General features: G+C 37.7%; 1 protein-coding gene across 1 annotated transcript; it reads right to left on the reverse strand.

Annotated features, from left to right (window-relative positions):
• Window positions 1–331: 331 nt before the first annotated feature.
• On the reverse strand, window positions 332–21,123 carry LOC129899955 (AT-hook motif nuclear-localized protein 6-like). Its single transcript, XM_055974949.1, has 3 exons — window positions 20,592–21,123; window positions 17,822–17,927; window positions 332–478 (listed from the first exon to the last, which is right to left on the reverse strand). The coding sequence occupies exons 1-3, from the start codon at window positions 20,942–20,944 to the stop codon at window positions 332–334; spliced, it is 606 nt and encodes a 201-aa protein (XP_055830924.1). The 5' UTR covers window positions 20,945–21,123.
• Window positions 21,124–22,773: the final 1,650 nt, after the last annotated feature.

The raw sequence follows: 22,773 nt of genomic DNA on the forward strand, positions 1-22,773 counted from the left end.
TAAGGTGACTGGGAACACCATAACTCAATTTCAAGTGGTAACTCTGAATAAATAAATAAAAATCCCTTTTCAATACCGTCACTTCAATTGGGAAAACCCAAGCGAAAAAAGGGGTTTGACACTAATCCTAACCTAACTAATCCCAATATAACTAATATCAACATAACTTGTCTTCGAACCAAACGACCCCTTAAAACTTTTCTCTACCTTTTTGAAGACGAGGAGATAAGACAGAAGGCAATAGCTCTATTCCATGAGAAGCACATATAGAATATACAACAGAATTGACTACAAATGAACCACATCCATGATGGAGATAAAATTTGTAGAACTAAAGAGCTCGTACCTCATAGGTCAAAGTTCCACCAGAAGAATTAAGCTGACTAAGTGTAACATTTGAAATCGCACCATTGGCAGTCAGCACACAAATAGTTGTAGACCCTTGTTGAGCAAATGAAATAATTTTCATTGCGACTTCCTAATCATAGAATTCAAGAATGAAATCGTTCTCAAAATAGTACAAAAGCCATGAAAGAATAGAAATTAAATTTCAATAAAAAGAGCTCACCAATTTTCCTGATAGACAATTAGCAACCTAAAGTACCAGTTTAACAAATGCATGTGGTAGAAGTAGACCCTGATCACAAATTTCTAAACTTTACATGCGTTACTGATCACAATTTGTGAATTTTTCATGTGTTCACATTTATGAGAATTAGGTGTCTTGCAACTTGAAGGTCATACTCCCAAAACCTCTCATGCTGATATGGTTATTATAGACCTTGGAAACCACGCACTAGTTCCATCTAAAAAAAGATAGAAATCAGCATAGAAAAATCAACTTCTTTACAGCCTAAGAAAGATGTTGACTTCCACAGATTGAGATATCTGCTAGTTGTACACCAAACCTCTCAGTCTCATAGTACAAGAGCATTCCTATAACAACTGCAAATGCATAATTGACAAAAATAGAAAACCAACTTTTTTATGATAGCAGGTAGAGTTAAGCACATGCCGGTTATTCAGTTATCAATTTTGCAATATGCTATATTATGATACCGAAGTTAAAGCTACCTCTCCTAACTATTTGTCCTTTTTGACTTCCTTTTCCCCAAAAGTTGGCAATCTGATTTTTTTTCTCTTGAGGGGTCTAGGCTTGCCCACTCCATTATATACTTCATTCCAGAGCAGGGTAAAATAACCATAAGAACCCAGCTACATTGCCCCAAGCTAGCATTCCAACTATGCAAAGTCCAATACATTTATCTGAGTTCAAATTACGCCTCAATAGAAAACGGATATTGTCACGATCCGACTTCTCAAGTCATGATAACACTTACTATCAACCCACCAGTAGATAAGTCTAACCCCACAGTCCGGAACCATAGGCAACGGACTATTACAAGCGGAAGAAAAGAAAACTAATAATAATAATATTAATAACAAGAAAAGAGAATAATAACAATATAACAAGATAACCCCCAAAACCTGGTATCAGTCAGTAGGCAAGTACAAAGTTTATACATAGACAATAATAGTAATAGTAATACATACTGTCTCCGAATACCAAATAAAGACTAGTCCAAGCCAAAATAGAAGGAGATAGGCAACTCTAAACGCCAAGAGCTCACCCAAGTCTCCAAAATGCAAGAACTGCCCCGCATGATGTCCAAGTCAGTAGTGAAAAGTCGTACTATGATCTATAGGGTGCAAAAGTGTAGTATGAGTACCAACAAGTGACACTCAGTAGGCATCGGCCGACTGAGCTCCAAAGATTAAGCAAGTATAAAGAACATGTAAGCAGGGAATATATATCACAAGTAACTAACAAGTATTATGTCGAAAAAAGACGGTTTAAAATTAATTTAAACTTTCAGAGAAAAAATCAATTTTAGAAAAGAGAGCCGCCACTTAATTTTTAAGGAAAATCAAAAAAACCTTAATTTTAAAGACCCCTAACAGATTTAAGTCTTAAAATTAGAGAAAATGGGTAAGAGGTTCTTATTTCCACTTTGAGAAAGTGCTAGCATTCAAAGTGGCCGCTAACGCGTGGTTATCCGACGATTTGAAAAATTATTTGACTAACTTTGAAAATATTAATTTAAAAAGAAATAAAGACTTTAAAATTATTTTTTTAAAAATGATCAAATTTAAATATTGAAAATAATATACATGTATATTAAAAAAGTTAAAGTTTATCAAATGACTAAGTAATTATAAAAAAAATCATTTAAAGAGTAAATTAACATGAATTGGTTTATCTTTAGGGGAATCTAACTAAATAGAATAAATTAAAATTAATATCTAAGCAAGCATAAATAATATAAGTAAATAAATTATTACAACCCGAATCAACGTAAATAAATAATAAATAACACATGAAAATATGACCCGACACTTAGTTTTTGTACGCCTAGACTAAGTTGTTGGATCTGTGTTTTGGGCCTTAAGCCCAATTCTACTGTATATCACAGCTGTATATATACCGTATATCGAACTGGATATACACTATATACAGTTTATACAACATTATTTTCTGTATATCGAACTGTATACACACTGTACACCACCTATTTGTTCCATGTATCTGTTGTATATCAGTGTATACAACATTGTTTTCTTATATATCGGATTGTATATCAGTGTATACAACATTGTTTTCCACCTGTATTCCGTGTATACACCCAATTTCAATATTCAAACCAAGTATATTAGCTTTCTTTCCATGTATCAACTTTCCAGCAATTCGAGCAAGATGATGAAAGACTATAAACTCAACGATATGCAAGGATGGAATCCAAAGATGGACTCAAATTGATTTCGCATGCACTAAAATAAAATTACATAAGCATTTACTCATTTTAATCTAAATCAAGGAATATATCATGATATTTTAAGGTATCAAATTGATGGACATCGTAGAGGTGACTAACAACATATATATATATATATATATATATATATATATATATATATGTAGACAAAGAAAAGGAAAGAAGAAATATATTCAAGTAACTAAAGGACACAAAATTAATATATATGTTATACTAACTCAAATTTTAAAGAAAGAATTAAATCAATTAGACCATGATAGTTTTAACTAAATAATAACTTAAGCATATTTTGTTATCTAAATCATGTTAAAAGAAGAAATTGAAAACATGAAAATCTATATTGTCAAAGAAAACTAATGAATAAAACTAATTACTTTCATGAAATAATCCTAACACATGCTAGTTAATTAATCCTAACACATGCTAACTACAAGAAATTTCTATCATTAATCTAATTATTCTTAATACATGCTAACTAAAAAAAGGACTACGAATCAATTAAATATAAAACATGAAATAATTAAATAAAATAAAACTGAGAAAAGATTTTACCTCTTTTCGGATAGCAGGACTGAAGACGACGAGCGAAAGACGACTTCACCACCACCTAAGAGCTTGACAAAACTCCAATCCATAAAAAAAAATTAAAAATTTAGACTCAAACTTTCGTGAGTTCGATATTACAAGAACTATGTTTTTAGTCTAAATTTTGATTTCAATCTCCTAATTTTTTTTTAAAAAATATATAGATTGAAAACTAGAAATTTTCATAACTTTTAAGTTGGGGACAAGAGTCCAAAATCCTAACCAAGTAAAGAAAATTTTTAACTTTGTGGTGGCTAAATAACCTCCCACTTCTTCCATTTTTTAATGAGAATATGAGCATTTATATAGGCTCCAAAAACCCCAAATTCTTCATGAATTTTTGATGTGGGAGAATGAGATTTTTTTAATTTTTTTTAGAAAAAACTAAAAATTTGAAAAATACAAACTATGATTAAACTAATCTAACTAATATTGTATTTAGTTAAAAATAAAAATTTTTTGATATGATTTTCGAATGACCACATAAATTATAATCAAAGATATAGTTATATAGAAATATGTATATTATATTAAAATTTATAAAAAGATAAAAATAGTTAAGAATAACATGAAAATATCTTTATTTTTATAAAAGCTAATTATTTTCAAAAATATTTGAAATTTAAAAAAACTAGATAACTAACTTCCGTTGTGGAGGATCAAAATTGGGTGTCAACAACAAAAATAATAGGGAATCCTGCAATAAGAACATCTGATACAAGGGAGATGATAGGAAACAATCAAGGAAACAAAGGATGTACCTGGTGGCGCCAGCCCAAGACCTAAATATGACAACACACTATGACGGAGGACAACTAAGTGACAACCTACTAACAGAACTAAACACAGATATCACATAAGGGCCCAAAGGACTGTATCAACTAAATCCCTACACAAAAAGTTAGATAAATAATAACAAGAACAATAACTACCTTGAAACAAGAGACCACCATTTATACCGCCACAAGTTTGCAAATAGTAAGTCAATACTTCCCGAGCCCCTGTGTGCCCAGGAAGTTCACTCATAAATAGGTAAACTCGTACGGTATCCCATACTACCGACAGCTATAAACATCTATGATGGTGATAAACAATGCATATATGCATGAAAGTGTAGTAAAACCAGTAGTACCGTCTGTGCCAAGCACCTCATACCAAGATATATACACCTACTGCTAGTTCCGATCAGAAGGTAGGACCTATGCGCCTCTATGGGATCGCCATGGGGGGCTTGGAAATGCCTCTATATACCGCATGGTCCCGATCCAGGTCTTATATCAATCTATAACATGAGCACACTTTGGATACCTCGAGTCAATGTCGTAAAATGAGTGCATCCTCGATTTTTCAAATCAGTATAATAAAATGAGTGCATCCTCAATGCCTTCAGTCTACTGAAAATAATAGTAATAAAGGTAGTAAGACCCCCATTCGAAAATCGGTATAAAATAGTTTGGGTTACAACCCATATTTCTCAAATCAATGCTAGAACTAATGTATGCACCGGGGTCGACTACATCTATGAGAAAATAATGATCTAATGCAATGCGCGTAATCACCATCACCCAAACAACATGCACAATCATATACAATAATGACTCCACAAGCACCTTACCCTCTAGGACATACAAATAAGGCTCACAAATACCACCGACCTCTAATCAAGGCCTAAAGCTTGAATCTACTCCTCTAACTCAACCACAAGGACCAAAAGGGGACTCAATCCTAACTAGGTAACAAGAAGGAGGAAAAGAGGAAACAGGTGCTCTGCTAGCCAATCAATACCTCCAGATTCAACTAGAATACAACCTCGAGATTTCAAACAGTGCTAGCCCTCCAACCTGCAAAAGGAGAACATAGGGAATTCTACCTCCTAGCTCTAAATTGATAAATAAAATCCAATAATAATTCACAAGCCTAACCGGGTAGAAATCACTATACCAAGGCTCCAATATAAGTACTTCAATAATGAAGAACACTAAGTATCATTAACTTCCACCAACAATGGCTACAACAACTAAAGGTCAAACCACAACTCAAATCTAAGGCACAAATCACCTAAAATAGGCTAATCAAAGCCATACTAAGGTATAATCCACAATTTTACCAACTAGACAGAAAAACTCATAACGGCAACCTAGCCTAAGGATCACACCGGGATAAGGAACCAAAAATCTAGGAATCAAGTCTAATCTATTACATATAATCCAAACTGTAAGTAATTTATACTAAATAATACCTATTGAAGCTCAATCAAAGAATAGGAGACCGCAGCTTACCTTGAAGCCGAACATGCGTGCTCCAAGTCTATTTTTTGATAGCTTTTTGCTCCAAAAACAACTCCAAATGCCTCCACGCTATAAAAATATTGATCACCTCATCAATACGGACGTTTCGATACTAAATTTGTATTTTTTGGAGATGGACCCAAAATTGGGTCTAAAATGGAATTATGGGACCCACACAAGAAATTAAAAAACCAACTCCATCACAAGGTCCCAAATATGTAACACCTCTCAAAATTCTTCCCTAGGATTCGGACCCTTCTTGTATTCGTACAGGGTCAAACCCAATTATTTAGAAGTGTGTGCTTGATTTAAGATGAGTCCCCGAGTAATTGAGGAGTGTTGGAGGTGATGTGGGGTCATGGAGGACCCCTAGGGCCAAGCTAAGACCAAAACGATTCGTCGTATCTAAGTTTGAGGAGGAGTTCGCATAAGGGGTTGACTTCTAACGACCCTATCTTTTGATATATGACGATTTGGGTGGCCCACGACCTATTAAATTAATGGTCGTCGAGTCTTCTTTCAAATGCCACCAAGAATGTAAATTTTGGAGTTCGGAGTCGAAAGATATGACGATCCTAAGATGAACTAGCACAGCAGGAATTTCAGGCCTGGGGTTCAACTACTGGAAATCTGGGCTTGGCGCCGTAGTGGCGCGACGCGCCACTATCGCGCCAGGAACATGCCTCAGTAGTTTGGTCCCTAGCACGGCGCGCCACTGCGAGGTGTGCAGGGTTTTTCAAGCCAAAATTCCAGAACCCAGAACCTTTGGCCTTGGCGCTATAAGGGCGCGACGCGCCACTATCGCGCCATAAACATGCCTCAGTAGTTTGGTCCTTGGCGCGGCGCGCCACTAAAAGTTGTGCAGGTTTTTAGGCGTAATTGGCCTTGGCGCTGTAAGGGCACGACGCGCCACTATCGCACCAAAGGCATTTTGGCCTTTTTTTAGAATTTTGGAGGAAGGGTAATTTGGGAATTGTCCCAAATTATATATTCACAAGCCTTGAACATTTTTGGACCATTTCTTCAGCCCCCACTCTCTCTCTAAAATCCCTAGAAACCTCTCTCTCTCCTCTTCTTCCTCTCCAAATCCTTCTCCAACAAGAAGAGTTCCAAGAGCTTCAAGGTTTGAGTTCTCCATTGAAGACCCAACCACAAGGTTTTCTTCAAGTCTTCACTAAGGTATGTAAGGCTATCCAAAACATGGGTTGAGTCCACCCATGTGCCCTACTCTTGCTTTGAGGTTAGATGTTCATGAAAAATGGAGTTTTCTTGGTATGGTTATATTTGTATGAGTTTTGTCCCCTATTTAGTTGACTCTCTATGTGTTGATGTTGTTGAGCTAAAAAGTTCTTAAAATAGGCCTTTATGTGAGTATGAGTTGATAAAGATGAGTTGTTAAATATGTGTTATTGACCTTTTAATTACTTAGATTGTGATAAAGGATGTTACTTTCCTAAAAATGTTGTCGATTTTAAAACGTCGATTTAAGGTCTCAAAGTTGTGATGAGTCACAAAGATTTCTCAAATGGATGGAGGTAATGATTGATTATATCTATATGTTGCTATAAATGTGTATTTAAATTTCTTTTGAAGAGATGATTGAGATTGATCGGATAGTACGATTGGAAGAGATTTGATTGTGATAGAATTTATGAGTTGACAAGGTTGTAATGAGACTTGTCGATATGAGTTGATTGAGTTGATTGGATGGAGTTTTATGAGCATTGAGTCTTGGGAGGAGTATCAAGCACCGAATTGGGCAAGAGTATAGTCCATATTCGAACCCAATACCTGTGTTGCCAAACGTAGGGGGGATTGAACCGTTAAGTCGGATGCTTCCCCGAGAGGTTTGTCCTGACATTATAGGACTTGGTTGGATTGGATCCATGATTGGTTGACTCATTCATGCCCTGGCAAAGTATGAACGGATGCGGCAACAACGTCGGCTTATTGTACTGTCACTGGCTCATAAGTGATAGTTGTCGGATAAGAGAAACTCCCAAATAGGTCTTGATAGTACTCTGAGTCAGAGTGAGTTGAATGGTATGTGATTGGTCCCGTCTAAATTATATTCTTGTTTAGACTTAGGACACTTGATTGAGTTGTTATTTTCCGTGAGTTGAGATTCTGAGTTGATTTGATTCTTCCTTGATGTTCGTTGTATTTGGCCATTTTACATGCTAGTACATTCCATGTACTGACGTTATTTGGCCTACATCATTTCATGATGCAGAGACAGGTACCAGAGATCATCAACCGGCGCTCTGTTGAAGATCCATATACACTCCCAGCTAGTTGGTGATCCTCCTAGTTTCTGGAGGATGTTGAGGTTTTTTGTATAGTGTGTTGTCGTTTCCTTTACTTTGATTATTGGTAGTCATAGACTTGTCATTGGCAGCTCTTAGACTTCGATCGAGGCTTCATAGACTGGAGTGTGGGGAGGTTGAACTGTTATTTTAAGGAGTCTTATTATATTATTTTGTTGGGTTTAAAATGCTTGGCCTTCAGCCCCCATATATGAATAGTATTTTATTAATTAAGTTTTTCTGCTAATAGAATGTGTTTGAATGAATGTGTGACTGGACCAGGTGGTTCGTTCGAAGGTCAAAAATGGCCTTCGAGTGCCGGTCATGCCTAAGGTACCCCCTTGGGGTGTGACAAACATGGTATCAGAGCCCAAAGTTCAAGTGTCCTAGGGAGTCTATGAAGCCGTGTCTAGTAGAGTCTTGCTTATGGGTGTGTTGTGCACCACACTTATAAGCAGGAGGCTATAGGACATTAGGAATTGTTTCAATTCTTTCATACTCTGACTTCGTGCGATAGAGTTAAACTCTATGAAACTTCCCTTCTAATTCGTGTGTTTATACGTTACAGATAATGCCTCCAAAAAGTATTGCCATCCAGAGGAATGCCGAAAATGCAGAGATGCCTCAGTCTGAGGTACGCCCAGCAAGGGCTAGAGGCCGACCTGTGAGGTATGCGGAGGCAACCCAAGTGCCTGTTACTCCGCCTGCACCCACGTCAGAGGCAGAATTTAGAGGAGCGATTGCAATGCTCACGTAATTAATGGCTGCCCGAAATGGTAATCAGAGTTTACCGACTCTTAGCTCTAGTTCCCAAGAGCCATCTGCTGCCACCAGAATTAGAGACTTTCTGAGGATGGATCCGCCTGCATTCACGGGTTCTAAGGTTGATGAAGACCCCCAAAACTTTATTGATGAGATGTGGAAAATTCTGAAAGCTATGTATACTACGAAAATTGAGGGGGTTGAGTTGGTGTCTTATCAACTCAAGAATGTGGCAAACATCTGGTATAACCAATGGGAGAAAGGTAGGGGTGAGGATGCTGAACCTGCTAGGTGGGATGAATTTGAGGGAGCCTTTCTTGACCACTTCTTTTCCCGAGAATTAAGGGAAGCGAAGGTGGAGGAGTTTGTAAATCTAAAACAAGAAGGTATGACAGTTAAGGAGTATGGCCTGAAGTTCATCCAGCTATCCAGGTATGCTCCAAAAATGATCCCAGATATGAGGTCAAAGATGAGGAAGTTCGTCTCCGGATTAGGGAGGAATATGAAGGAGTGTAAAGCAGCATTGTTGATCTCGGATATGGATATTTCCAAATTAATGGTGTATGCTCAACAGGTAGAGGATGAGAAAAGAAGAGACAGAGAAGAGCACCTAAGCAAGAAGGTAAAATCAGCGGGCCATGAGAGTAAATAGAGGTAAAACAAGGGCAACAGGTCCTTCTTCCAGAAGAGGCCTTCCAACTATGCCTCATCTACCGCCAGTGCACCTATGCCGCAGAACAGGTACGATCGGCAGGGTCAGAGTCGCCAGAATTTCAGACCCCAGGGTTCTCAATCACAAGCTAGCGTGGGTCAAGGTTCGCAAGGGAATCCACCATGCGGCAAGTGTGGTAGGCTCCACTTGGGAGAATGCAGAGCGGGAAGGGTTGGTTGTTATAAATGCGGCCAAATAGACCATTTTCAGAAGGAGTGTCCAGCATAGGGGAACAGAGCCCAGTTCTCTACCACCACACCGCCATCTAGGGGTAACCAGAGGGGCACTACTTCAGGTACGAGTGGAGGTACAAATCACCTATATGCCATGGGTAGTCGCCAAGATCAGGAGAACTCTCCAAACATCGTGACGGGTATGATTCGAGTCTCTTCTCTTTACTGTTATATTTTGATGGATTAGGGTGTCACCCTATCTTTTGTAACTCCTTACGTGGCTAGTAAGTTCAAAAAATCCTTGAATGTCTTAGTGAGCCTTTCTACGTAGCTACCCTTATTGGTGATTCTGTCGTACCTGAGAAAGTCTATAGAGATTGCACTGTGTCAATTCATCACAGAGATACCTTGGCTGACTTGGTTGAGTTAGACATGGTTGATTTTGATGTGATCCTTGGCATGGACTGGCTGTATGTCTGTTATGCCTCTATTGATTGTAGAACTCAGGTGGTCACGTTCAAATTCCCGAATGAGGCTGTTATAGAGTGGAAGGGTAGTCCTGTTGCGCCTAAGGGTAAGTTTATTTCATACCTTAGGGCTAGGAAGCTAATCGCAAAAGGGTGCATTTATCACCTTGTCTGAGTGAAAGATGACAATATTGAGTCTCCATCCCTTGAGTCAGTTCCTATTGTCAACAAGTTTCCAGATGTCTTTCCTGAAGATCTGCCTGGAGTCCCTCCTGATAGGGAGATTGACTTTGGGATTGATATTCTTCCTAATACCCAGCCTATCTCAATTCCTCCATATAGAATGACTCCAGTCGAGTTGAAGGAGTTGAAAGAACAGTTGAAGGACTTGTTAGATAAGGGATTCATTAGGCCGAGTGTCTCACCATGAGGTGCTCCGGTCCTATTCGTGCGAAAGAAGGATGGGTCCCTTAGAATGTGTATTGACTACAGGCAGCTAAACAAGGTCACCGTAAAGAATAAATACCCTCTCCCCAGAATAGATGATTTATTTGATCAACTTCAGGGTGCCACGTGTTTCTCAAAGATAGACTTGAGATTCGGCTACCATCAGTTGAAAGTGAGGGAATGTGATATTCTGAAGACCGTTTTTCGGACTCGTTATGGCCACTTTGAATTTTTGGTCATGTCTTTTGGGTTGACAAATTCCCCCGCAGCTTTCATAGATCTCATAAACCAGGTGTTTAAACCATATCTTGATATGTTTGTGATTGTATTCATAGATGATATTCTGGTCTACTCCAAGAATGAAGAGGAGCACGCCTATCATCTTAGAGTCGTTTTACAAACCTTGAGAGACCAGGTATTGTATGCAAAGTTCTCTAAATGTGAATTTTGGCTTGCATCAATGGCCTTCTTAGGCCACATTATGTCTGGAGATGGTATTCAGGTTGAAGCCTAGAAGATTGAAGCTGTGAAGAATTGGCCCAGACCCACATCTCCGACAGAGATAAGAAGCTTCTTGGGTTTGGTCGGCTATTATCGAAGGTTTGTAGAGGGATTCTCATCCATATCATCACCATTGACTAAGCTGACTTAAAACAAGGCTAAGTTCCAATGGTCCGATGCTTGTGAGGAGAGTTTCCAGAAATTAAAGGCCAAGCTAACCACTACTCCTGTTCTAGCTTTGCCCGATGGAACAGAGGGGTTTGTGGTCTACTGTGATGCATCTAGAATTGGCTTGGTTGTGTGTTGATGCAAAGGGAGAAGGTGATAGCCTATGCTTCGAGACAGCTTAAGGTTCATGAGCAAAATTACCCAACTCATGACCTTGAGCTGGCAGTTATGGTGTTTGCGCTGAAAATCTGGCGCCACTACTTGTATGGAGTGCATGTTGACATATTCACCGATCATAAGAGCTTACAATATGTCTTCAGCCAGAAGGAACTCAACCTGAGGCAAAGGCGATGGCTCGAGCTACTCAAGGACTACGACATGAGCATCCTCTACCATCTAGATAAAGCTAATATTGTTGCTGATGCTCTTAGTAGGTTGTCCATGGGTAGCACTGCCCATGTGGAGAAGGGAAGGAGGGAATTGGTGAAGGAGGTACATAGATTAGCCCGATTGGGAGTTCGACTCGAAGAGAACAATGAAGGTGGAGTAAATGTTCGAGATGGGGCTACGTCCTCACTTGTAGCAGAGGTAAAGGAGAAACAAGATCAGGATCCCGTCCTCCTCCGGTTGAAGGAAGTTGTTCACAAACAAGGGGTGATGGTTTTCACCAAAGGGGGAGATGGTGTGCTGAGGTACCAAAGTAGATTATGTGTACCTGATGTCGGTAATATTCGGGAAAGGATTATGGACAAAGCGCATAGTTCCAGGTACTCTATTCATCCAGGCTCCACGAAAATGTTTCATGACGTGAGGGAAATCTATTGGTGGAGTGGGATGAAGAGGGATATTGCGGAATTTGTTTCTAAGTGCCCGAATTGCCAATAGGTGAAGGTTGAGCATCAAAGGCCATGTGGTTTAGCCCAAAACATAGAAGTTCCAAAATGGAAGTGGGAGATGATCAACATGGACTTTATTACAGGCTTGCTGAGGTCCCGAAAGCAACATGATTCCATTTGGGTGATTGTGGATAGAATGACGAAATCTGCTCATTTCTTGGCGGTTAAGACTACTGACACCGCAGAAGATTATGCAAAGTTGTATATTCAGGAGATCATCAGATCGCATGGGGTCCCTTTGTCTATCATCTCAGACAGAGGAGCTCAATTCACTTCCCAATTTTGGAAATCCTTTTAGAAGGGACTGGGTTCGAGGGTGAACTTGAGTACGGCCTTCCATCCCCAAAAAAATGGCCAGGCCGAGCACACCATCCAAACATTGGAAGATATGTTGAGGGCATGCGTTCTTGACTTCAAAGAAAATTGAGATGACCACTTACCTCTCATAGAGTTTGCATATAACAATAGCTATCATGCAAGCATTCAAATGGCTCCTTATGAAGCTTTGTATGGGAGGAGGTGTAGATCTCCCATTGGGTGGTTTGAAGTTGGTGAAGCCGAGTTGATTGGGCCTGACCTTGTTCACCAAGCCATGGAGAAAGTGAGAATTATTCAAGATAGGCTAAAAACAGTCCAAAGCCGCCAAAAATCTTACACCGACGTGAGGAGGAGAGACTTAAAATTCGAGGTGGATGATTGGGTGTATTTGAAAGTGTCACCCATGAAGGGTGTCATGAGGTTTGGAAGGAAGGGGAAGCTTAGTCCTCGATATATTGGTCCTTACCAAATTTTAGGGTGGATTGGGGGTGTTGCCTATGAGTTGGAGTTACCCTCAGAGCTAGCCTCTATTCATCCGGTGTTCCACGTTTCGATGTTGAAAAAGTGCTTGGGCGATCCCTCGTTGATAGTCCCCATTGATAGCGTTGGAATTAAGGATAGCTTGTCTTATGAAGAGATTCTGGTCCAAATTTTTGATCGCCAAATTCGCAAATTGAGGAACAAAGAGGTTGCCTCAGTCAAGGTCCTGTGGAGGAATCAATTTGTTGAGGAAGCCACATGGGAAGCGGAGGAAGCTATGAGATCCAAATATCCACATCTATTCGGGCCTACCAATGAGAATGTTGAAGGTAATGCCCATTTCCTTGATTTGAATTCATTTGTGCATTTTGAGTCTTGATTGATAATTTATTGAGAATTTGATTAATTGATTGACTGAATTCTGATTATGATTTATACTCCGAGTCCATTCTTGGTTACTCGTCATTCGAGGACGAATGATCCCAAGGGGGAGATAATGTAACACCCCTCAAAATTCTTCCCTAGGATTCGGACCCTTCTTGTATTCGTACAGGGTCGAATCCAATTATTTAGAAGTGTGTGCTTGAGTTAAGATGAGTCCCCGAGTAATTGAGGAGTGTTGGAGGTGATGTGGGGTCACAGAGGATCCTTAGGGTCGAGCTAAGACCAAAAAGATTCATCGTGGCTAAGTTTGAGGAGGAGTTCGCATAAGGGGTTGACTTCTAACGACCCTATCTTTTGATATATGACGATCTGGATGGCCCACAAACTATTAAATTAATGGTCATCGAGTCTTCTTTCCAACGCTACCAAGAATGTAAATTTTGGAGTTCGGAATCGAAAGATATGACCATCCTAAGATGAACTAGCACAGCAGGAATTTCAGGCCTGGGGTTCAACTACTGGAAATCTGGGCTTGGCGCCGTAGTGGCGCGACGCGCCACTATCGCGCCAGGAACATGCCTCAGTAGTTTGGTCCCTAGCACGGCGCGCCACTGCGAGGTGTGCAGGGTTTTTCAAGCCAAAATTCCAGAACCCAGAACCTTTGGCCTTGGCGCTATAAGGGCGCGACGCGCCACTATCGCGCCATAAACATGCCTCAGTAGTTTGGTCCTTGGCGCGGCGCGCCACTAAAAGTTGTGCAGGTTTTTAGGCGTAATTGGCCTTGGCGCTGTAAGGGCGCGACGCGCCACTATCGCGCCAAAGGCATTGTGGCCTATTTTTTAGAATTTTGGAGGAAGGGTAATTTGGGAATTGTCCCAAATTATATATTCACAAGCCTTGAACATTTTTGGACCATTTCTTCAGCCCCCACTCTCTCTCTAAAAGCCCTAGAAACCTCTCTCTCTCTCTCTCTTCTTCTTCCTCTCCAAATCCTTCTCCAACAAGAAGAGTTCCAAGAGCTTCAAGGTTTGAGTTCTCCATTGAAGACCCAACCACAAGGTTTTCTTCAAATCTTCACTAAGGTATGTAAGGCTATACAAAACATGGATTGAGTCCACCCATGTGCCCTACTCTTGCTTTGAGGTTAGATGTTCATGCAAAATGGAGTTTTCTTGGTATGGTTATATTTGTATGAGTTTTGTCCCCTATTTAGTTGACTCTATATGTGTTGATGTTGTTGAGCTAAAAAATTCTTAAAATGGGCCTTTATGTGAGTATGAGTTGATAAAGATGAGTTGTTAAATATGTGTTATTGACCTTTTAATTACTTAGATTGTGATAAAGGATGTTACTTTCCTAAAAATGTTATCGATTTTAAAACGTCGATTTAAGGTCTCGAAGTTGTGATGAGTCACAAAGATTTCTCAAATGGATGGAGGTAATGATTGATTATATCTATATGTTGCTATAAATGTGCATTTAAATTTCTTTTGAAGAGATGATTGAGATTGATCGGATAGTACGATTGGAAGAGATTTGATTGTGATAGAGTTTATGAGTTGACAAGGTTGTAATGAGACTTGTCGATATGAGCTGATTGAGTTGATTGGATGGAGTTTTATGAGCATTGAGTCTTGGGAGGAGTATCGAGCACCGAATTGGGCAAGAGTATAGTCCATATTCGAACCCAATACCTGTGTTGCCAAACGTAGGGTGGATTGAACCGTTAAGTCGGATGCTTCCCCGAGAGGTTTGTCCTGACATTATAGGACTTGGTTGGATTGGATCCATGATTGGTTGACTCGTTCATGCCCTGGCAAAGTATGAACGGACGCGGCAACAACGTCGGCTTGTTGTACTGTCACTGGCTCATAAGTGATGGTTGTCGGATAAGAGAAACTCCCAAATAGGTCTTGATAGTACTCTGAGTCAGAGTGAGTTGAATGGTATGTGATTGGTCCCATCTAAATCATATTCTTGTTTAGACTTAGGACACTTGATTGAGTTGTTATTTTCCTTGAGTTGAGATTCCGAGTTGATTTGATTCTTCCTTGATGTCCGTTGTATTCGGCCATTTTACATGCTCGTACATTCCATGTACTAATGCCATTTGGCCTGCATCGTTTCATGATGCAGAGACAGGTACCAGAGATCATCAACCGGCGCTCCGTTGAAGATCCATATACACTCCCAGCTAGTTGGTGAGTCCTCCTAGTTTCCGGAGGATGTTGAGCTTTCTTGTATAGTGTGTTGTCGTTTCCTTTACTTTGATTATTGGTAGCCATGGACTTGTCATTGGCACCTCTTAGACTTCGATAGAGGCTTCATAGACTGGAGTGTGAGGAGGTTGAACTGTTATTTTGAGGAGTCTTATTATATTATTTTGTTGGGTTGAAAATGCTTGGCCTTCGGCCCCCATATATGAACAGTATTTTATTAATTAAGTTTTTCCGCTAAGAGAATGTGTTTGAATGAATGTGTGACTGGACCAGGTGGTTTGCTCGGAGGTCAGAAATGGCCTTCAAGTGCCGGCCAGGCCTAGGGTACCCCCCCGGAGCGTGACAAAATAGCTCAATGAACTTGTGCCCCAAATATGGGCACATTCCGAGCACCGAAAGAGCTCAAAACAACCCCACCAACTTCAAGCTCCAGAATAGTGAAAAATACAAGAAAACAACGAATTTACCGAAGCTTACAAGATTTTTAGGATGAGAAAGGGTCCCGGAACATTCGCATAAGAATTTTCAACTCACCGGAACAAGAATCGCGAATTTTGGTTGAGAATTGCTCTCAAAAACCCCAAGATTGAGCATTGCTCTCAAAAACCCCAAGAATGTCAAGTCTCGAAATGAGACTTGGCTGCTGAATGGGTTTGTTTTAAGACCACTGCCAGGCCTCCGTGAATGCGGCCAAGAGGCTCGCGAACATGAAGCACAAGAATGGGCTGCACCAGCAACCCTGCATCAGCTAAGGCCAAGGGAATACATGTGTATTTGAGAGATTGTCCTCTGGCTGAGGAGTATCCACATGAGTTCGTTTTTGGGATTCTCCGATGGGGGTTCAAAATTCATTCGGAACCTCGTGCACCCAAAAGGACTATGCTACCCCACCAAATTCGATGCTCTAGACTTAATGGCGCACTCAAATATTTCATTTGAGATCGTCTCGATAAAATGTGGGTCCCACACCCAAGCATAAATTTTATCATTTCCACAAGCAGGCTTGAAATGAGATCGGAAGCTTTGGAACACGAACAAAAGGTCATTCTAGACCAAACTCGATATTTCGGAGCTAACCGTGCTGACGGAATTCCAATCTGAGCACGTTTTCTAAGAATGCTGACCAAAGTCAACTTTAGGCTAAAGCTTAAAGGCTAAAACGTCTAATGGCTCAAACTCGCACAATAAGGCTCAATGCTCATGTTGACCATGCTACTAGCCTAATTTGGCCATTTCAGAGCTGATGGAACCATTAAAATTCCATTCTAAAGGTGTCTTCCTGGAGTTTTGACCAAAATCAATTGTTCAAACTCCAAGAGTTCCAAAACAGGAAAACGGGCATAAAACCCAAATGAACGAACAGACAACCGAACTATCAGTGCCAACAAGGCATAAATGACTTGGGGTCGCTACAGAAAATCTCTAAACATTGAAAATATCGAAAAAAATGAAAATGACCTTGAGGGTCATTACAGATATTTACATTATCTATACAATAGTTTTTCTACGTACCTCTATCTGTTGTTATAGAAAAGGGATATTTACATTATCTATACAATTGTTTTTCTACTACTATATGTTGTATCTTGTACTTCGATTATAGTATTATTTTGTTGGAGTTAATGTTCCTTTTTTCCAAATGTTTTAACATGCTATCTTTAGTATTTTGTTGTGGCTTCTTCACTTCGGTTATTTCTTTTCCCAAACTGCTCTGATATATTTTTTCTTGAGCCGAGGGTCTATCGGAAACCTCTCTACCTCCCATTATAAGGGTAAAGTCCGCGTATACACTACCACCCCAAACTCCACTTGTGGGATTATACTAGGCATGGGATTTTTATAGTATTGCTTTACAGATAAAGGTGGATTGGAGAAAGCTAGAACCTTCCCATCCCTCTCAACATATGGAGAAAGAAAGACACAAGGAGGAAGGAGCCTACCAATTTTAATATAATTGTCCACCTATATATGTTTACATAGAAATACATAGGTGTCACAAAATGTCTCTTTTCTCTAGTCTGCTACTTTGCATTTTTGTCCACAGTGCATTTGACGAAGCCATGGACAACAGAAGTGCAGACATTGTTACAAGAAGCTAATTAGATCCAGAAGTTCTTTGACATTCAACAGATAATTTAATGGTGGGAGAAAGCAATTTCATCTCTTAACATAGTGAATTAAGTTTATGCCTACAAATAAAGCTACCTGAATATAACACAAGCTTTTGAAAGTAGTAGTATTGCAGTAAGAATATATGAAACATTGATACGTAAATGCATACCTCGCCAGCATTAACAGTAAACACATGCGGTGTAAAGTTTCCACCAACAGAGTATGCTACATGTGGTGATATATTTTCACCAGCAGAATACGCCACCTTTTCCCCTAAGGAAATCAAATACAAGTTCAATAATAGTACAACCAAACCTGAACCTTCAACATAATGCAAAACTGAACATTACAAAAATAACTTTTTCCCAGAACTCCTGCAATTTTCAAATATCATTTTTCACTTTGAAAACAAAAACTACTTTTTTTCTAATTTCACAATGAAATAAGGCCAAACGCAATGGACAAGATATCTCGATAGATTACTTCAGAAAAAGGATATCACAGAGAAGTCGATCTGTTTTCCTTTTTATTTAACCAGTTCCCACCCACATCCACTTGAATTCTAGTTTCCTAATACCGATTTATCATATTTTCTGTCAACTTAAAATTTTCCTAATACCGATTTATCATATTTTCTGTCAACTGAAAATTCTAACTTTTGCATACTTTATTGATGAAATATATTTGCAAGTGTTGCACACTGATGATTCTCTTGTTATCACTCTGAGTGCATAGACTATAATATACTGCCACTGAAGGCACCTATTGGTATCATTACAATTTGAAAGAACTCTTGAGAAAAGTCAGGTAGTAAAAGGATATTAGCTTTATCAGGCAAAGTAAATGGCCATGATATAAGTTGTTCATCAATGAGGAGCAAAATATTTTCATTGCAATTACTAGTTTGCTATTTCAAATAATATCTACGACATCAAAATCATAATTTCTTCTAGGATGGTAGATGGCAGAACATTGTCATGCATGAAATCCATGCTTTGTTACATCATTTTATTCATTTCTAATTTTCTACTGCAGTGTTGTAACCTACAGCATCATTAGATTGATAAAATAACTTTGTTCATTTCTACTCAGTCCTATGAACTATAAAATATATTGATAAAATAACTTATACAGTTTTAACCAGAACCTATTTTCAAAATATGTATTTGTTCCATCTTGCAAAATAACCAACACTCAAACCGAGCAGGTACATCTCATGCGTTAGGTACCCTACACAATCACATGCCTTCTTATCCTTTTGAAAGGGTAATGAGCTTATTCGTTAAAATTCACTTACTCCCTCCATTACAATTTGTTTGTCTTACTTTTCTTTTTAGTCCATTTAAAAAAAGAATGTTTCTTTTTTTTTCCTGAAAACTCTTTAATTTCAACTTTATATATGGCATGTTTAAGTCCACAAGATTAAAATACATTTTGATACATTTTAAATATCAAAACTTTTTCTTACTAGGTGTAATTCGTTGGACATAGATCCAATTTTTAACTTTTTTTGTATTCCTTGAAATTTCTTTAGTTTAAGACCACAAGATTTTAGAGACTTCTTTTGTTTTCTGAGAATTCACAAGATTCTAAAATCTTCTTTAGTCTATTAAACTCCGTATCAAGTCAAAACCAGACAAACAAATTAAAACAGAGAAAGTGATTTTTTATTCTGTTTCACATCATGTTCCCTGCAAAAATTGGGTAGACACAAGAGTGTGACCACATAAGCTTATTAAAATTCATACCAAGTGGTATACTCTACTGTCGGTATCATACTGCTTCTCCTCCAGATAACTACTAAACTATAGATGCGGAAAATATACCCTCATTCAGCATCTTAATCCTGTTAGTAAACTGTATTGTAAATATTAAAACAGTAATATTAACTACCGAAAGTAATAAAATACAGAATCTGAAAAATTAATATAAGAACAAAATCGAGCCCACTGAATGCACAGTGTGTCCTTAAGAAAATTATTCCCCTCAACGTACCTGAAGTTTTTGAAATTTTTCCTCCCAGGATAGAACGATTTACTCCCCAAAATAGAGGTACTGCAAATTCTGGTAACTGCGAACCACTCGAGTTGTATATCACACGAGTTTTAGGAATTACAGAAAGAAGAAGAGGATGTTATTTCAGAAATTTCGTATGGAACATTCTGAGGATTAACAAATATATATAGACTATTTGCACCTTTTAAGAAAAGACACCTGTTGGAAAAAGGTTTGTCTGTTGAGAAAAGGTTTGCAACTTTTCGTACAATGTTGCAACCTTTCAAAAAATCCGTTGGAAAAATGGAGGAAAATATTTTAAAATTAATTCGGGAAAGAAACGGGTCGCGGGTCAGGATTTTTTCACTTAATTAATTAAATAAATAAATAATATTAATTAATTAAAATTTAAAGGAAATTTGATCCAAAAAAATTATCAATCAATCATATCAATTGACCAAATACAAAGCCGAAGCCGAAGCCGAGCCGAGCGAGCGACGAGGAGAGGGAGACCTTCTTCTTGACCCGTTAGCAACATGAAGGAGTGTTTCTACTTTTAAGTAGGAGACTTTTCCTTTCCACCACCTATGTGGGACCAAAGCTTATTTCATTAAGCAAGAGAGAACAGATCATTTTTTCCTCCACTTCTTTTCCCCTCAATTTCCCATTCAAACTATCTATTAAACCCAACAAATCCAACATCATAAATGCCAAAGAATGAGACCATTTTAGATATGGGACCCAAAGAATGCAGAACCAAACAGAAGTCAGGGAAACAAACTTTCTACAGCAGCAAATTCAGCATTTTGTATATTTGTAGTCACAAATAACTATTCAACAGTGTGTAGAACATTTAAATCAGATAAAAGAAACACACATGAATAATCATAACCTCTGTTCAATCTTCTATAATTAAATCAATATAAGAGGGAAAATTGTTAGCTGGAATTCCAAGCTCAAACTTGTTCTGCTTCTTCTTGAAGGATTCAACAGGGCGGCTTCCACTATTTTTCCAACCAGAAAAATCTCCTGAAAGTGGGATTGAAGCTGATATTGACATTGGTGATAATGCAGTATTTAAAGAACCATCTGATCTATATTTCTTAGGCCTTCCCCTCTTCTTCTGCCCTTCCGTAGACGGTGCTGCCACGCTCATTGGCGTTGCAGGTATAACTGCAGCCATTGCTCCAGTAAACCCATTCGCAATTTCATTACTTGGGGTCATTCTGTAGTTTTCAGAAGTTTCATTACTTTTAACTGTAACCCCAGAACTATTCAGCCCTTCTTTGTGCTCCATTCATAAACCCCTTAAACCCTGAAAATTATTAACAACTTAAATCCCAATTCCCAAACTTGCCAAGATCAAGAAAATTTCCACAATGGTTTTAAATTAAATTGCAAATTCAAATTATTAACTTCGTTTAAGTAAATGGTTTCACGTCCGTCTTGAAAATTAAATAATTAATAAATGAATGATTAATGAGCCCTTAAATATTGCAAAGATAAAAAGAATTGAAAACTTCGGTGAAAATAAAAAAAAAATCCTTTTATTTTTCGAAACGAAAATGCTTATTCAAAAGCTGTAAAGTAAATATGCAAACCTCTAACATGTTGTTATCAAATATAGAAAAAGACATCATAAATGTTAGAGTGAAAAATGTGAGGATGTATATATAGTAGTAGCAGAATACAGGTAATTGCAAGATATTCCAAGAATCCACGAGTATGTGAAATTTATAGTTTAGTCAACTTGAGCAGTAGTCAGTAGCCGCATAGAATCCCAACATCCTTAAACCTCTTTCAAGATGTTCGTTCGAGATGGAGAGGCAAAAAAATACTTTTGCTTTAATTTGTTTTCTTTATTTTTATTTTTGATTCATTTAAAAAAAAGGATATGTGTCAAAAATACAATAATTATTTTTTTTTTGAGTTTCATACTTAAATTATTGGAGTGTAAGTTTCATATCTAATTAAATAAATTATTAGAATTAGTTAAAATTAAAGATTAAAGTATTACTATCTCCCGTTCAAAAAATATTATAAAATAAAATATAAAAATATTTTTTTACCTCACTCCACTTCCTCCCCCCTCAAATAATAATTTAAATATTTTTAATTTAAAAAAAAAAATCCTACCCCACCCCACCTAACCCTCTGCTTTCAAAAAAAAAATTCTCGTTTTGTGTTAGATATATACGTATGATTTTAGAAAAAAAAAAAATCTTGCCGCAAGACTTTTCTTAAAATAAAATTTTTATTTATTTTATAATCAGTACGAAAGTAGGAAAAATATTTCCCTAAAAATATATGTAAATATCTAACACAAAGTAATTTCTTTTATAAAAAATAATTTCTTTTTTTGGGAATAAAAATATTTTAGTCTTTAACTTTTAACTAATATTAATAGTTTATTTAATTTTTGTCAAGGTAAAATATTTTATCCATGTGGAATACCATGTGACAATGTTTTTTCAAAAAATAGAGAGAGTGTATTACACACACCACTAATGTGTGTGTCACGCCCCGAGAGGGTATTCTAGGTTTGGCCAGCACTCGAACGTAGGAAAAATATTTTTCTAAAAATATATGTACATATCTAACACAAAACGAGAAAAATATTTTTAAAAAATTATAAATTAAGAGCAAAGGGTTAGATGGGATGGATATAATTTTATTTTTTAAAAAAATAAAAATAATAATATTTTTTAGGAAGGAGTGGGTGAGGGAGTGAAGTATGAATATTTTAAAAATATTTTCTAAATGAAATTTAAAAAAAAAATTAAAAATAAAAGGACGGAGATTGTGGGGGGGGGGGGGGGGGTGCGTGAGCAAAATATTTTAAATTATATTTAAAAAAAATTAAAAGTCATTTCTTTTATAAAAAAATAATTTCTCTTTTTGGGGTTAAAAATATTTTAGTGTTTAACTTTTGACTAATATTAATAGTTTGTTTAATTTTTGTCAAGATAATATTTTTTATCCATATGGAATGTCATGTGGAAATATTTTTTCAAAAAATAAAGATAAAAGAGAGAATGCATTACACAAACCACTAAGGTGTGTGTCACACCCCGAGAGGGTAGCCTAGGCATGGCCAGCACTCGAAGACCATTGTTCGTCCCCAGG

This window comes from Solanum dulcamara, chromosome 8 (assembly GCF_947179165.1).
Source record: "Solanum dulcamara chromosome 8, daSolDulc1.2, whole genome shotgun sequence".
Classification (NCBI taxonomy): Eukaryota; Viridiplantae; Streptophyta; class Magnoliopsida; order Solanales; family Solanaceae; genus Solanum; species Solanum dulcamara.